This window comes from Coregonus clupeaformis, unplaced genomic scaffold (assembly GCF_020615455.1).
Source record: "Coregonus clupeaformis isolate EN_2021a unplaced genomic scaffold, ASM2061545v1 scaf1672, whole genome shotgun sequence".
Taxonomy (NCBI): Eukaryota; Metazoa; Chordata; class Actinopteri; order Salmoniformes; family Salmonidae; genus Coregonus; species Coregonus clupeaformis.
In genome coordinates this window covers 63,830-78,294 of record NW_025535126.1, presented here as the reverse complement: position 1 = coordinate 78,294, position 14,465 = coordinate 63,830, and the positions used below count along the sequence as shown (strand labels likewise).

The window sequence follows — 14,465 nt, the reverse complement described above, 5'->3', positions numbered from 1 at the left end:
CCATGTATCGTGAGATTTTGAGTGAAAACCTCCTTCCATCAGCAAGGGCATTGAAGATGAAACGTGGCTGGGTCTTTCAGCATGACAATGATCCCAAACACACCGCCCGGGCAACGAAGGAGTGGCTTCGTAAGAAGCATTTCAAGGTCCTGGAGTGGCCTAGCCAGTCTCCAGATCTCAACCCCATAGAAAATCTTTGGAGGGAGTTGAAAGTCCGTGTTGCCCAGTGACAGCCCCAAAACATCACTGCTCTAGAGGAGATCTGCATGGAGGAATGGGCCAAACTACCAGCAACAGTGTGTGAAAACCTTGTGAAGACTTACAGAAAACGTTTGACCTGTGTCATTGCCAACAAAGGGTATATAACAAAGTATTGAGAAACTTTTGTTATTGACCAAATACTTATTTTCCACCATAATTTGCAAATAAATTCATTAAAAATCCTACAATGTGATTTTCTGGAATTTTTTTCTCATTTTGTCTGTCATAGTTGACCTGTACCTATGATGAAAATTACAGGCCTCTCTCATCTTTTTAAGTGGGAGAACTTGCACAATTGGTGGCTGACTAAATACTTTTTCCCCCACTGTAGGCTTATAGATGATTCGTGAAGCATTGTTGTAGTGCTTATGAAGCCTTTATCTTTATGTATGCTATATAAAGCCTTTATAAAGTATACATAGTTTAAAGTGGGACCAAAATATGTTTAGTTTGTATGAGGCAGTAGCCTCAAGGCTGGAGAGGCAGGCCAGTAAACAAAGGGTTGCCGGTTCAAATTCCAGGGCTGACGGGGAACAATCGGCGGGAATGAGGTGCCACCTACCGCTGTTATGCCCTTGAGCAAGGCACTTCATCCCTAAACTGCTCCAGGGTGCTCCTCTTCAGCTGACCCTGTGCTGCTTCCAGGCTCTCGTGTGAGTGTATGAAGGGGTTGGGAAAAAACATAACACAGCAAAGACACATTTCCATTTTACAATAACAAGTTATTTTGTATTTTATTATGAAATGCTTACTTAAAGGTAGACTCAGCGAAATGACGTTGCCACAAGCAGCACCGCAGATATTGAGATGAGCGAGATGCAAGACTTCGCTCTCACACAGTCACACACAGTATCTGCGCATGTGCACGGGTTCGCTTCACTCTGTTCAAAACAGCGGAGATGTTGAGCCTCGCACTTCAACACTCTTAGTTGTTGTGGAAATGTACCCACTATGCTGTTTACTTTCTGCATCTACAGTCCGTCATTAAACTATGTCTACGTTTAATGTACTGAAAGGTCAGACCCAAAGGTCCTGTGTACCCTCTTACATATACAGTGGGATCCGGAATTATTGGCACCCTTGATAAAGATGAGCAAAAAAGACTGTATAAAATAAATAATACAAATACTGAGCTATATTGTATGCTCAACAAAATGTGAAAATTATATTATTATATACTAATACAATTGCACAGAGAAATGTATTTTGTTTAACAAGTAATAAAACAAATCTAAAAAAGATAGGGGTAAGAATGATTGGATCCCCTGTTATCAAAACTGCAGCACCCTCCCCTTGCAAGGATAATAGCGCTGAGCCTTTTTCTAAAATGTTTTATGAGATTGGAGAACACATTGGGAGGGATAATGGACCACATTGGGAGGGATATTAGACCTCCATACAGAATCTTTCCAGATCCTTGATATCCTTCGTCTTTCGTTAATGGACTCCTGTATGTATCTTTCTGTAACTAAAAGCACTATAGGCCTATATGTTCTAATTAACAAATTATACTTTTTTGGACGGAAATAATGTTGTAATTGTGAGATCCAGGGCCAAAAAATTCGGAAACAAAAGGGAAATAATTTACTAATTGATGTGGCTCATTTTCACTGACATTCCTGTGAACTTTCCTGAGAGTTTTTTTAGGATGTAAATCATCCATGCATGCATGCACACCCATACATCCTCATGGAGGCTCACCACTCACGCATACTGTACTGTTCACCAACCACTAATACTATGGTTACTATCTAGTGATTAGTGACTGATTATTACAATTGTTTATTGATTGCTCAATTTATGTCTATAATTGATAAAAAGAAAAGGGGGCATACTGAAGTGAAACGAATGGTGACCTCTAGCTCACTTTGGTTTCTTCCCATAAACATACACGCTGCACTGTAGATTTGAACTTCTACAGCTTATGTGTAAATATTTCATTTGAAAGATGATTATTTTAAAGAACCCTTGGCTGTTATGTTCACCCAAAATGTCCATCATTTGAAAAGGGAGGATTTGATTTTGCCTTCTGTGGATGTCACGAATTCAGCCGAGGCTGCCCCTCCTCCTTGCTCGGGCAGGCTTCGGCGTTCGTCGTCACCGGAGTACTAGCTGCCACCGATCTATGTTTCTGTGTTCTACTTGTTTTGTCTTTATTGTACACACCTGGTTCCCATTATGTTCATGATTTATTCCCTAGTTAACCCTCTGGCTCCCACTGTGTTGTGGGCGTGTTTGTTCTATGTTTGGTGTCATAGACTGGTGAGCGGGAATTGTCCTCCCTGCGTGGAGATTATGTTCATTTATTTTCACGAGTAAAGTACGTTGTCTACTAGCTCTGTGTCCTGCGCCTGACTCTGTCCTACCGCTACACACTGACGCCTGACAGTGGACGAGTGTAGGAGTAAAATGAACTACCTACTGAAGGACCTGCTGCTTCTCTTTCCTCCATACTCAATAGCAAAGAGTAAGCAAGAACTATTCCTGATTTCTACAGACAGATAGCTTCGGGAATGTCACACTTAGTCCACCGGACTAACTTTTGCCACCGTTGTGACATTGGCAAAGAGTGACTATAGTGGAGGTGCTTCGGTGAACCATGCTCATGTGATGAGTAACATCCTGAGACCTGAAGATTTGCTTTGGCTAGCTTTAGCTCAGCAGGCTAACATAATATTGTGGTCTCTCAATTCACAACTCTACTGATAGATAGTTTCGGGAATTTTTCATTCAGGGCACCGGACCAAACTGTCAACATTGCTAACCTTGGTAGTAGAATTCCCCCTGTAGGACCGCCGGGAGATGTGACTTCGCCTGAACTCTTCCACTTGTCTGGCTGCCCCCCCTGCCCAAAACCTCTGTTGGCTTTGCGATTTGCTGAGAAGATAAGATATCTACAGTGCATTCAGAAAGTATTCAGACCACTTTCCATTTTCCACATTTTGTTACTTTACAGCCTTATTCTAAAATGGATTAAATAGTTTTCCCCCCTAATCAAATGTATAAAAATGTATAAAAAAATGTATTTAAAAAAAAGAAACAGAAATGTATTTTAAAACCCCGCCAGAAATATCACATTTACATAAGTATTCAGACCCTTTACTCAGTACTTTGTTGAAGCACCTTTGGCAGTGATTACACCCTCGAGTCTTCTTGGGTATGACGCTACAAGCTTGGCACATCTGTATCTGGGGAGTTTCTGCCATTCTTCTTTTTAGATCCTCTCAAGCTCTGTCAGGTTGGATGGGGAGCGTCACCACACAGCTATTTTCATGTCTCTCCAGAAATGTTAGATCGGGTTCAAGTCCGGGCTCTGGCTGGGCCACTCAAGGACATTCAGAGACTTGTCCCGAAGCCACTCCTGCATTGTCTTGGCTGTGTGCTTAGGGTTGTTGTCCTGTTGGAAGGTGAACCTTCGCCCCAGTCTGAGGTCCTGAGCGCTCTGGAGCAGGTTTTCATCAAGGATCTCTCTGTACTTTGCTCCGTTCATCTTTCTCTCGATCCTGACTAGTCTCGCAGTCCCTGCCGCTGAAACACATCCCCACAGCATGATGCTGCCACCACCTTGCTTCACTGTAGGGATGGTGCCAGGTTTCCTCCAGACGTGACGCTTGGCATTCAGGCCAAAGAGTTCAATCTTGGTTTCATCAGACCAGAGAATCTTGTTTTTCATGGTCTGAGAGTCTTTAGGTGCCTTTTGGCAAACTTCAAGCGGGCTGTCATGTGCTTTTTACTGAGGAGTGGCTTCCGTCTGGCCACTCACCATAAAGGCCTGATTGGTGTAGTGCTGCAGAGATGGTTGTCCTTCTGGAAGGTTCTCCCATCTCCACAGAGGAACTCTGGAGCTCTGTCAGAGTGACCATCGGGTTCTTGGTCACCTCCCTGACCAAGGCCCTTCTTCCTCGATTGCTCAGTTTGGCCGAGCGTCCAGCTCTAGGAAGAGTCTTGGTGGTTCCAAACTTCTTCCATTTCAGAATGATGGAGGCCACTGTTCTTGGGGACCTTCAATGCTGCAGAAATGTTTTCGTACCCTTCCCCAGATCTGTGCCTCGACACAATCCTGTCTCTGAGCTCTACGGACAATTCCTTCAACCTCATGGCTTGGTTTTTGCTCTGACATGCACTGTCAACTGTGGGACCTTATACAGACAGGTGTGTGCCTTTCCAAATCATGTCCAATCAATTGAATTTACCACAGGTGGACTCCAATCAAGTTGTAGAAACATCTCAAGGATGATCAATGGAAACGGGATGCACCTGAGCTCAATTTCGAGTCTCATAGCAAAGGATCTGAATACTTACTTATTGTGTTTAGATTGATGAGGAAAACATTTAATTTAATCAATTTTAGAATAAGGCTGTAACGTAACAAAATGTGGAAAAAGTAAAGGGGTCTGAATACTTTCCGAATGCACTGTACGTTTCTCAATCCTGGTCCTTGAGTACCCGAAAGGTTGCACAATTAACTTATTCTGTTTTACCCCATTTTAATTGTTCCAACCACTCAACTTATCATCAAGCCCTTGATTAGTTCGGGGGAGAAACAATGTTCCAACTTACAGTATTTGAAAGGACTGTGTAGTGAAGAGCAAAGATGGAGGCCTAATGATGCTTAGATGAAGCTTCGATACACGGTTGGTCACATACACAACAATATACTCAAAATTACCATTGCATTCCCATGATAATTATTAGTAAAAATGTTCTCATTTTGACCTAAGGCTCACTTCTGAGAATACACTCTGGCCTAGAAAGCCCAAAGATTCGGGGCACCACCGCTGAAAACATTACACAATTTGCAGCTTCAACCCGAGTCATATAGGTCTCTGATCTTTCTCTTACTCGCTGCTTTCTATTGTGTGTGCAGAACACAGTGAAAAACACCAATGCATTTATATTTTTTTCCCTTTCTCTCAGCATTTTTTCGGGAAACTAGGTCATCGAATCTATGAATTATAGATCCCCCTCCATGACAAACTCCGGCACTGGCAACATTGCGCAGCTTTCTTTTTCCTCCTTCTGTTGAACACTTCTGTTCGGGATTTAGCGTGCCTTGTGCTTCGCAAGCATCTTTGTAAAGTGTTGTTCTATTAAGTCAACTCTTGGTTCAAAACACAGGTTCATTGGGAGGGAGGAGACGCATCGTCTTCTCATTTCGTGTCACACTCGAGTCAGGGCTCTCATCCTAAAAGCACTAGCGGCAGGTGCTCCATACATATCCCACGCAACCACCAAAGTGCTCAATCAATAATGAAAATACTCTGATTGGCTCCACTGAGGAGAACGCTGGGGTTTTGAAATGGAAGGTGAAACATGAGCTAGAGTAAAAGGGGCGACGATTGCGCTATGGCACTCCATTCACTATTCAGCACTACATTCACTTTCCAGCACTCCATCCATCCAACGCTCCCATTTTCTCTTCCATTCATCTTTAAAAAACCTTACTTTGAACTATTTCACTGGCCCATTTGTCTTCCCCTCCTTGTAGGATGCCTCTCCTGTTTGATCTTTCCTCTCCTTTCTCTCAGGCACTCATTAAAAAAGAAATCTCTCTCCTTCCCCATCTCCAACCAAACCTTGCTCCTCCTCCTGGACCTCAATGACATGCATGTGTGTGTCTGCTACCAATTGCATGTGTGAGTGGGTGTCGCGCTCTCAGTTCCTCCACTTTTTACATCTGCGGTCAAACCATATGGAGAGAGGTGAGGTAATGGGACCTACATTGGGTGGCTGGAGGCTGCAGGAGAGCCATCTGGGACATAGGCCTACTGTTGTAGTCAGGCTGGGATGACAACTGTAGACTTCCCCACCACCCCCACCAAACCACAGGCTATTGTCTCTAAGGGATGGGAGTGTTCTCGATCTGCCATAAATAATGGCTCATCTGTTGGACACAATGGGAGTATGTTGCCTTAATTGGACATGAGAGTTAAACTTGTATTCAGGGTTTTCATAAGAGACTAGTTTGGTTGTGCAGGGTTTTAGGAAAATACTATGCTCTGATTTCTCAACAAACTAAATGTTCCAATATGTGAAGTCTAACCAAAGAGGAATAAACACAAATATAGTGCAGTTAATATCATGTGAATTCTAAAGTACAAGACGCAAGGTTGTCAGCTATTTGCACTTGGAGCAAAATTTCACTTGTGCCACCTTGCCATAAGAGCTGGTAGGCCTACTCGGGTACAAGAGACCTCTGAGCCAAATACTTTAGTCCATGAATTATTCAAAAGGTTCATATGGGTGATTCTTGTGGACACTGAAGGCCCATCTGGGTCTAATAAGACACGAGTGTGCTACACTCCAGAACACCTGCTTCCATCCAGCCATCACTTTTGCTAGATCCTTTAGCTGTTTTGAATAATGGCCTGACCAATAAAAAAGGAAGGCACATATGCTACTATGCAGATTCCCAATTGTGCCTAATATGTGATCCCTGTACAAGTGTTACCCATAATTCAATACTCCAAATGACTGCATGGCACTTATCAAACAGTGTGGCACTGATTATACTATTTTGTCAAGAATGTCAACTAACCAGTTCATCAGGGACATACCATAGGCTGTATGTTTAAGACATAACATTTTCTGTCCGCAAAACAGCACCCAACTATACAAAAAAATACCTTAATACTCAAACGTTGTCGCTGGAATTAAATGACACTTGAGTCCATTTAGTTTTTTCAACATCCTACATTTATTAAAAAAGCAAACCATTTGTCCCGTCTTTAACAATACATCTTACAAAGAAAGAAAGGCATACAAAACAACAGGCTGTATTCTAGCAGCATCCAAACGTTGGACTTCCCAGAAATAACCCTTTATATGTATATAGTATTTATATCTTATCTCTTGCCAACTATACAGATATTGCCAATAAGGAGCCATTAATCTTTTTTAGTGCAGAAAGGAACAAAATACTCAATATTAAAATAAACAATTTGGAGGGTAAATTTAAATAAGAGTGTTAAATACAAGACACTTTCTCTGAAGTACTGTACAAAGACCATCAAACACATTTTGGCATTGAAAATACATAATTCGTACACTTGGTGGTACCTTGTGTACCTACAAGTTCAGGGTCAACTGCATAAGAATACATTTCTCTGTGGCAAAAAAAAAAAGGGTAATAACATCATGGTAGACATCATTAGTGAGAGTAGTGGACAAGGCGTGGGGTTGGAAAAGGATGAGGGACTACAACAACAGAAAAGACTACAGTATCCATACACCACTGGTTAAAGTCAGGCACGTTTTTGTTCCTGCAAAATAAACACGTCCAAGTAATCCAATACAACCGCAATCTCGACAACACCACAATCAGTGCTAACCATTAATAACAGTTTTGTGACTATCACCATATTTATTGCTAGGACAATTTCTATTTTTTTGTTCAAAACAGTGGAGTACTTTACAAAACTTACTAAAGATTAGCTTTTTTTATACAAGAACCTTGTAACACCTTAATTATTTCCTGGTTGTTTTATAATACATTTAATGTCAAGGTAAAGTTTAGTAATTTTATTTGGGTGAACATTTTTTAAATTGTTGTTTACTGAGGGAACTCATAAGTTTTACGCTTGCCTTTTTCGGCAAAATAATATAGATTTCACATAAGTTACATTCATTTGTTTTTAATTCACATGTTCCTTCCTCTCCGCAAATAGCCAAAAACATGAGGTCTGCTACATTCTTCCCTTCCTCCCCTTTATCTTAACCTTCTATAAATGTATCGCATTACCCTCCCCCCGGCCCCTTGGATATTTACACTAATTAATGTTGTTTTGCTTTCAAAACAATGCAACTAGCATTAGCACGCTAACTCGCAACTTCTCGCTCTCATGCGATGGCTATTCACTTTGAATCACTTCAGACTACGTCCCTCTTGACATGCCACTGGCTCAGGTAATGTGGAGTTAACGGCCATGTTGCAGTGTGTGTCAGTGTTTTTTGCTCAGGGCTTCTTGTTGTCGACCGAGTGTAGGAACCATTCGCTGAACCTCCTGAGCTGGGCGGCTGCCATTTGGCTCTCCTCGTGCAGACGCATGTTGTCCTGACGCAAGTGCTGGACCTGCTCCTGCAACATGGCCTTGTCCTCTTGCTCCTGTGGAGAGGGAACACACACACTTCGCTTATTACGCAACCTGGCATGACGGCATTGGCTATACATATGATCACCATTTGGCACAGTGGACAACATTTGGCTTCATTATGACATAATTGTCTGGTTGTACATTGGTTTTCTGAATGATAATACATAATATAACCAGATTAAAACCAACTGGTCTCTGTTACAACCAGGTAAAGATGTATATTATATGACAATGTCAACACATCATGGGAAAGCAATCATTTTGTGGTTGTTTATCTGGTCAGATAAATACATTTTTCTGGTTGCTGAAAAGACTGACAAAACGTCCTTTACAATCAGTATACAACCTGAACATGACAACTGGTTTTGCCTGCTGGGGCTGTATGATTTACAAAATACACCAACAGAGAAGCGTACATTTTAGAACAGCAGCTAACTGTACAGAGCATTCTAGTACATCATAGTAGTATACTGATTAATGTGTTAGCTGCACATCCCTTTGGATAAAAGTCATCTGCTAAATGACCATGTTATTATTGTTATACATGCTAAGTGGTTCTCTGGACACGTCACCGATATGCTTCGGGGAGTTGACTTTACCTTTCGTAGGTCGAACTGAAGCTGTCTGAGGATCTCTTCCAGTTGGATGACTTTGCCCGTGAGCAGAGCAGGAGAGCCGTCCCTATATAGAGATAGAGACAGGCTTCTTTAAGTTTTGCAAGTCTATAGACCAGTCTATAGAAATTGACCTCTTCGTTATGTCGGTCTTTGATGGTATATGCTTTTATACACTAATTTACCACCTGGTGATGTCACCAGGCAGGCCAAAACTCCATCCTACCAAAACAGGCAGACATTTTAGGAAGTCTTTCAAATTGCTCTTACACTAGAAGGGCATTATCATAATTTTCACAATTTCACATTATTACGCCAACCTCAGTATGAAAAAATAAATAAATACACACACACAGAGAGCGAGGAAAATCACATTTTTGACTGCACTGGGCCTTTAATTATAATATTTTGATAATATAAGTTATTCCTTTAGAGGAGGATGAACAATGTTTCGGCATTCAGTCAGTAAGTAGTGTTCAACATACGTATATGTAAGACCTTCAATAACTAAATCCCCTTCTCTGCCAAGTCAAGCTCCTTTAACTGCCTGCCCCACCCAAAGGCACAGTACACCTACCCTGCCTCCAAGGTGGCGGCCTCCGACGCAGCCACCCTCCGACTCAGCTCATGGGACAGCTCCATGGCCTGCTGGGCCTGCTCCACGTCCAACATGGAGCAGAGTGAACCCTGGTCCGCTGCTAAAGAAACACACCCAATACTATTAAAGCTGCAATATGTAACTTTTGGGCGGTAGATCTGTTCTATGTGCACTATTTCTATGCTTCCCATTCTTAAGTTTTGTTTTTTGCAACTTTTACTGTGTTTTGTACACCAGCTTCAAACAACTGAAAATGTACTGAACAAAAATATATACGCAACATGCAACAATTTCAAAGATTTGACTCAGTTACAGTTCATATAAGGAAATCAATCAACGGAAAAAATTTCATTAGGTCCTAATCGATGGATTTCACATGACTGGGAATACAGATATGCATCTGTTGGTCACAGATACCTTTAAAAAAAAAAGTAGGGGCGTGGATTTGAAAACCAGTCCGTGACCACCATTCGCCTCATGCAGTGCGACACATCTCCGTCGCATAGAGTTGATCAGGCTGTTGATTTTGGCCTGTTGAATGTTGTCCCACTCCTTTTCAATGGCTGTGCAAAGTTGCTGGATATTGGCGGGAACTGGAACATGCTGTCGTACACATTGATCCAGAGCATCCCAAACATGCTCAATGGGTGACATGTCTGGTGAGTATGCAGGCCATGGAAGAACTAGGACATTTTCAGCTTCCAGGAATTGTGTACAGATCCTTGCGACATGGGGCCGTGCATTATCATGCTGAAACATGAGGTGATGGTGGCGGATGAATGGCACGACAATGGGCCTCAGGATCTCGTCACGGTATCTCTGTGTATTCAAATTGCCATTGATAAAATGCAATTGTGTTGGTTGTCTGTAGCTTATGCCTGCCCATTCCATAACCTCACTGCCACCATGGGGCTCTCTGTTCACAACGCTGACATCAGCAAACCGCTCGTCCACCCGACGCCATACACGTGGTCTGTGGTTGTGAGGCTGGTTGGAGGTACTGCCAAATTCTCTAAAACGACGTTGGAGGCGGCTTATGGTACCGAAATGCACATTCTATTCTCTGGCAACAGCTCTGGTGTACATTCCTTAACTCAGCATGCCAATTGCACAATCCCTCAAAACTTGAGACATCTGTGGCATTGTGTTGTGTGACAAAAAATGCACATTTTAGAGTAGCCTTTTATTGACCACAGCACAAGGTGCACCTGTGTAACGACCATGCTGTTCAATCAGCTTCTTGATATGCCACACCTGTCAGGTGGATGGATTATCTTGGCAAAGGAGAAATGCTCACTAACAGGGTTGTAACCAAATTTGTGCACCAAATTGACAGAAATACACATTTTGTGCATCTGGAAAATTTCTGGGATCTTTTATTTCAGCTCATGAAACATGGGACCAACACTTTACATGTTGCGTTTATATTTTTGTTCAGTGTACAATATTTTTGGTTATGGAAAATAGATTTCACAGCAGTTTAGATGGTACAATGATTCTCTACACTACACTTGCTTGTTTTGTCACAAACTGAAATTAGGCGAACTATTAGAATTTTAGCAACCAGGAAATGGCAGAGCGATTTTTGCATAGTGCATCTTTAAATACCATGACACACATCTCGACTAAGATAGTCCCTAACTGCTTGGAAATGCCAGATTAGAAGAGCAGTTTAAATCAGGCGTGTTAGTGCTAGGCTGGAACAAAAGTTAGCAGGAGAAAACATCACAATAGAAGTAGTGGTTGAGGGTAACACTAGGCAGCTAGTAGTAGAAGGTGGTGGTAGTAATAGTGGTGGTGGTAGTAGTAACCACTGTAGTGTTACAGAAGCATTAGCTGTTGTAGTAGTAGCTGTGGTAGTATTGACAGAAATGCTAGTAGAAACCCTAATTTGATTTCATACTAAATAAAATTGTAGTAGTTGTAGAGGTTCCATAGCAGTAATAGCAAAAGCACCAATGGCAGTAAAGGTGAAAGAAGCTCTAATGGCAGTAACTAACTAGAGTGGTAGTAAAAGTAATTCCAATAAAGAGGAGAAGACAAAAAAGAGTAAAGAGAACCCAGTGCTTTGTTGAGCAAAATGTCAAGGTCACCTAGTGATTCTTTCTGACTGTCTTTATCACACAGGCGATTGGCATCCTTGTCGAGCTCCAGACCTGAAAACACGAGAGGAGACAGCACACCCCTCAGATACAGTTCAGCTACCCACACTGTGTATAGTGCACTTTCAGTGCAAATAAGCTACAGTAGCTCTTAAATGCTCCAAAAGCAATGTACTAAGGAAAGGCACATTCTGGCGCAGCCCTTTTAAGCAGTCCATTCTTGCAACCATGGAGGTGGCGAGCATGATGTAGAGTAGAATGGATCCTGTGAAAGTGCTATAGTTAGCTGCCATCCCTAAACCTTTGCCATGGTCTATTCTAAAAGCAACAATTATGGAGTTACGGTGCTTTGAAAAAGTATTTGCCCCCTTTCTAATTTTTGCTACTTTTGCATATTTTTGATACTGATCTTCAACCAAAACCTAATAGATAAAGGTTGAAGATCTGATAACATTCAGTATCAACAATATGCAAAAATAGAGAAAATCAGAAAGGGGGCAAATACTTTTTCATGGCACTGTATATAACAACTGGATCCACTCTCTCTGTGGGTGAAGAGGGTCACACGTGCAGGTGGTGGGTTAAATATGAGAGCTAACTGGATTTCACACAGTTAAGGCCCCACAGTATAATATACATTAACTTCCGAAAGTATTCAGACCCCTTGACTTTTTCCACATTTTGTTACATTACAGCCTTATTCTAAAATAGATTAAATAAATAGAAATCCTCAGCAATCTACACACATACCCCATAATGACACAGCGAAAACAGGTTAAAAATAAATAAAAAATACCTTATTTACATAAGTATTCAGACTCTTTGCTATGAGACTCGAAATTGAGCTCAGGTGCATCCTGTTTCCATTAATCATCCTTGAGATGTTTCTACAACTTGATTGGAATCCACCTGTGGTAATTAAATTGATTGGACATGATTTGGAAAGGCACACACCTGTCTATATAAGATCCCACAGTTGACAGCACGTCATAGCAAACACCAAGCCATGAGGTCGAAGGAATTGTCCGTAGAGCTCCGAGACAGGATTGTGTCGAGGCACAGATCTGGGGAAGGGTACCAAAAAATGTCTGCATCATTGAAGGTCCCCAAGAACACAGTGGTCTCCATCATTCTTAAATGGAAGAAGTTTGGAACCACCAAGACTCTTCCTAGAGCTGGACGCCCGGCCAAACTGAGCAATCAGGGGAGAAAGGCCTTGGTCAGGGAGGTGATCAAAAACCTGATGGTCACACTGACAGAGCTCTAGAGTTCCTCTGTGGAGATGGGAGAACCTTCCAGAAGGACAACCATCTCTGCAGTACTCCACCAATCAGGCCTTTATGGTAGAGTGGCGAGATGGAAGCCACTCCTCAGTAAAAGGCACATGACAGCCCGCTTGCAGTTTGCCAAAAGGCACCTAAAGACTCTCAGACCATGAGAAACAAGATTGTCTGGTCTGATGAAACAAAGATTGAACTCTTTGGCCTGAATGCCAAGCGTCACGTCTGGAGGAACCCTGGCACCATCCCTACGGTGAAGTAAGGTGGTGGCAGCATCATACTGTGGGATTGTTTTTCAGCGGCAGGGACTGGGAGACTAGTCCGGATTGAGGCAAAAATGAACGGAGCACAGTACAGAGAGATCCTTGACGAAAACCTGCTCCAGAGCACTCAGGACCTCAGACTGGGGCGAACATTCACCTTCCAACAGGTCAACGACCCTAAGCACACAGCCAAGACAACGCAGGAGTGGCTTCGGGACAAGTCTCTGAATGTCCTTGAGGGGCCCAGCCAGAGCCCGGACTTGAAAACGATTGAATATCTCTGGAGAGACCTGAAAATAGCTGTGCAGCGACGCTCCCCATCCAACCTGACAGAGCTTGAGAGGATCTGCAGAGAAGAATGGGAGAAACTCCCCAAATACAGGTGTGCCAAGCTTGTAGCGTCATACCCAAGAAGACTCTAGGGTGTAATTGCTGCCAAAGGTGCTTCAACAAAATACTGAGTAAAGGGTCTGAATACTTATGTAAATATGTTTTTTATTTTTAATAAATTAGCAAAAATGTCCAAAAACCTGTTTTTGCTTTGTCATTATGGGGTATTGTGTGTAGATTGATGAGGAAAAATAACTATTTAATCAATTTTAGAATAACGCTGTAACCTAACAAAATGTCAAGGGGTCTGAATACTTTCCGAAGGCACTGTAAGCCAGTGATTCTCAACTCCAGCTGTAAAGACCCACATGACTGCACATTTTTGTTCTAGCCCAACACTAACACACTTGATTCAACAACTCAAACAGCCCATGTTTAGTTGAATCAAGTGCGTTAGCACTGGGCTAGAACAATAAAGTGCAGTCCAATGGGTTGCCGAGTTGAGAAACACTAGAAGCCAGTCCCCTTCCGTAGTAACCGACACGGCACAGCACACTATTGTTACCTTCCAGATAGAGAGCATAGGACAATTCTGGATAGGGAAGAAAACAAGAGAGGGGGGGGGGGATTGTGAGAAGTCAGAACAGCCTAGCAGATGTCCGAGCCGGCATCACATATCCCTTTAGAAAGCTGGGGGTCTTAGTGAGGAAATGTAGGTTAAGTTTCTAGCGAAAGAGCAGCACCCCCCCCTCCCCACATGCGTCTATCTTCTCAATAGTTGGACAGTGTTGAGAGGTGACGTGGGTTTGGAATGTGGTATTTGAGGACAGAAAGGAGGGAGAAGGGGAAAGAGATGGGAGCCGTTCTTGCTAAGATTGTTCTCGCTAAGGAGTGAGAAAAGGGGGAGCGCGAGAGAGGGAAGAG

General features: G+C 42.4%; 1 protein-coding gene across 6 annotated transcripts in view; it reads right to left on the bottom strand.

Annotated features, from left to right (window-relative positions):
- Positions 1–6,934: 6,934 nt before the first annotated feature.
- The window catches only part of LOC123487352 (signal-induced proliferation-associated 1-like protein 2), a 60,664-nt gene continuing 53,133 nt past the window's right edge, over positions 6,935–14,465 (bottom strand). The window contains exons 16-20 of one of the 6 annotated variants that reach the window (XM_045218577.1): positions 14,107–14,133; positions 11,660–11,722; positions 9,546–9,663; positions 8,954–9,035; positions 6,935–8,365 (exon numbers count right to left, since the gene is read on the bottom strand). In XM_045218577.1, the coding sequence (XP_045074512.1) occupies positions 8,216–8,365; positions 8,954–9,035; positions 9,546–9,663; positions 11,660–11,722; positions 14,107–14,133 (440 nt within the window). In that variant the 3' untranslated portion in view covers positions 6,935–8,215. Of the gene's footprint in view, positions 8,366–8,953; positions 9,036–9,545; positions 9,667–11,659; positions 11,723–14,106; positions 14,134–14,465 lie in introns of all 6 variants that reach the window. The other 5 variants (XM_045218580.1, XM_045218578.1, XM_045218579.1 and 2 more) reach the window with 5 other exon arrangements.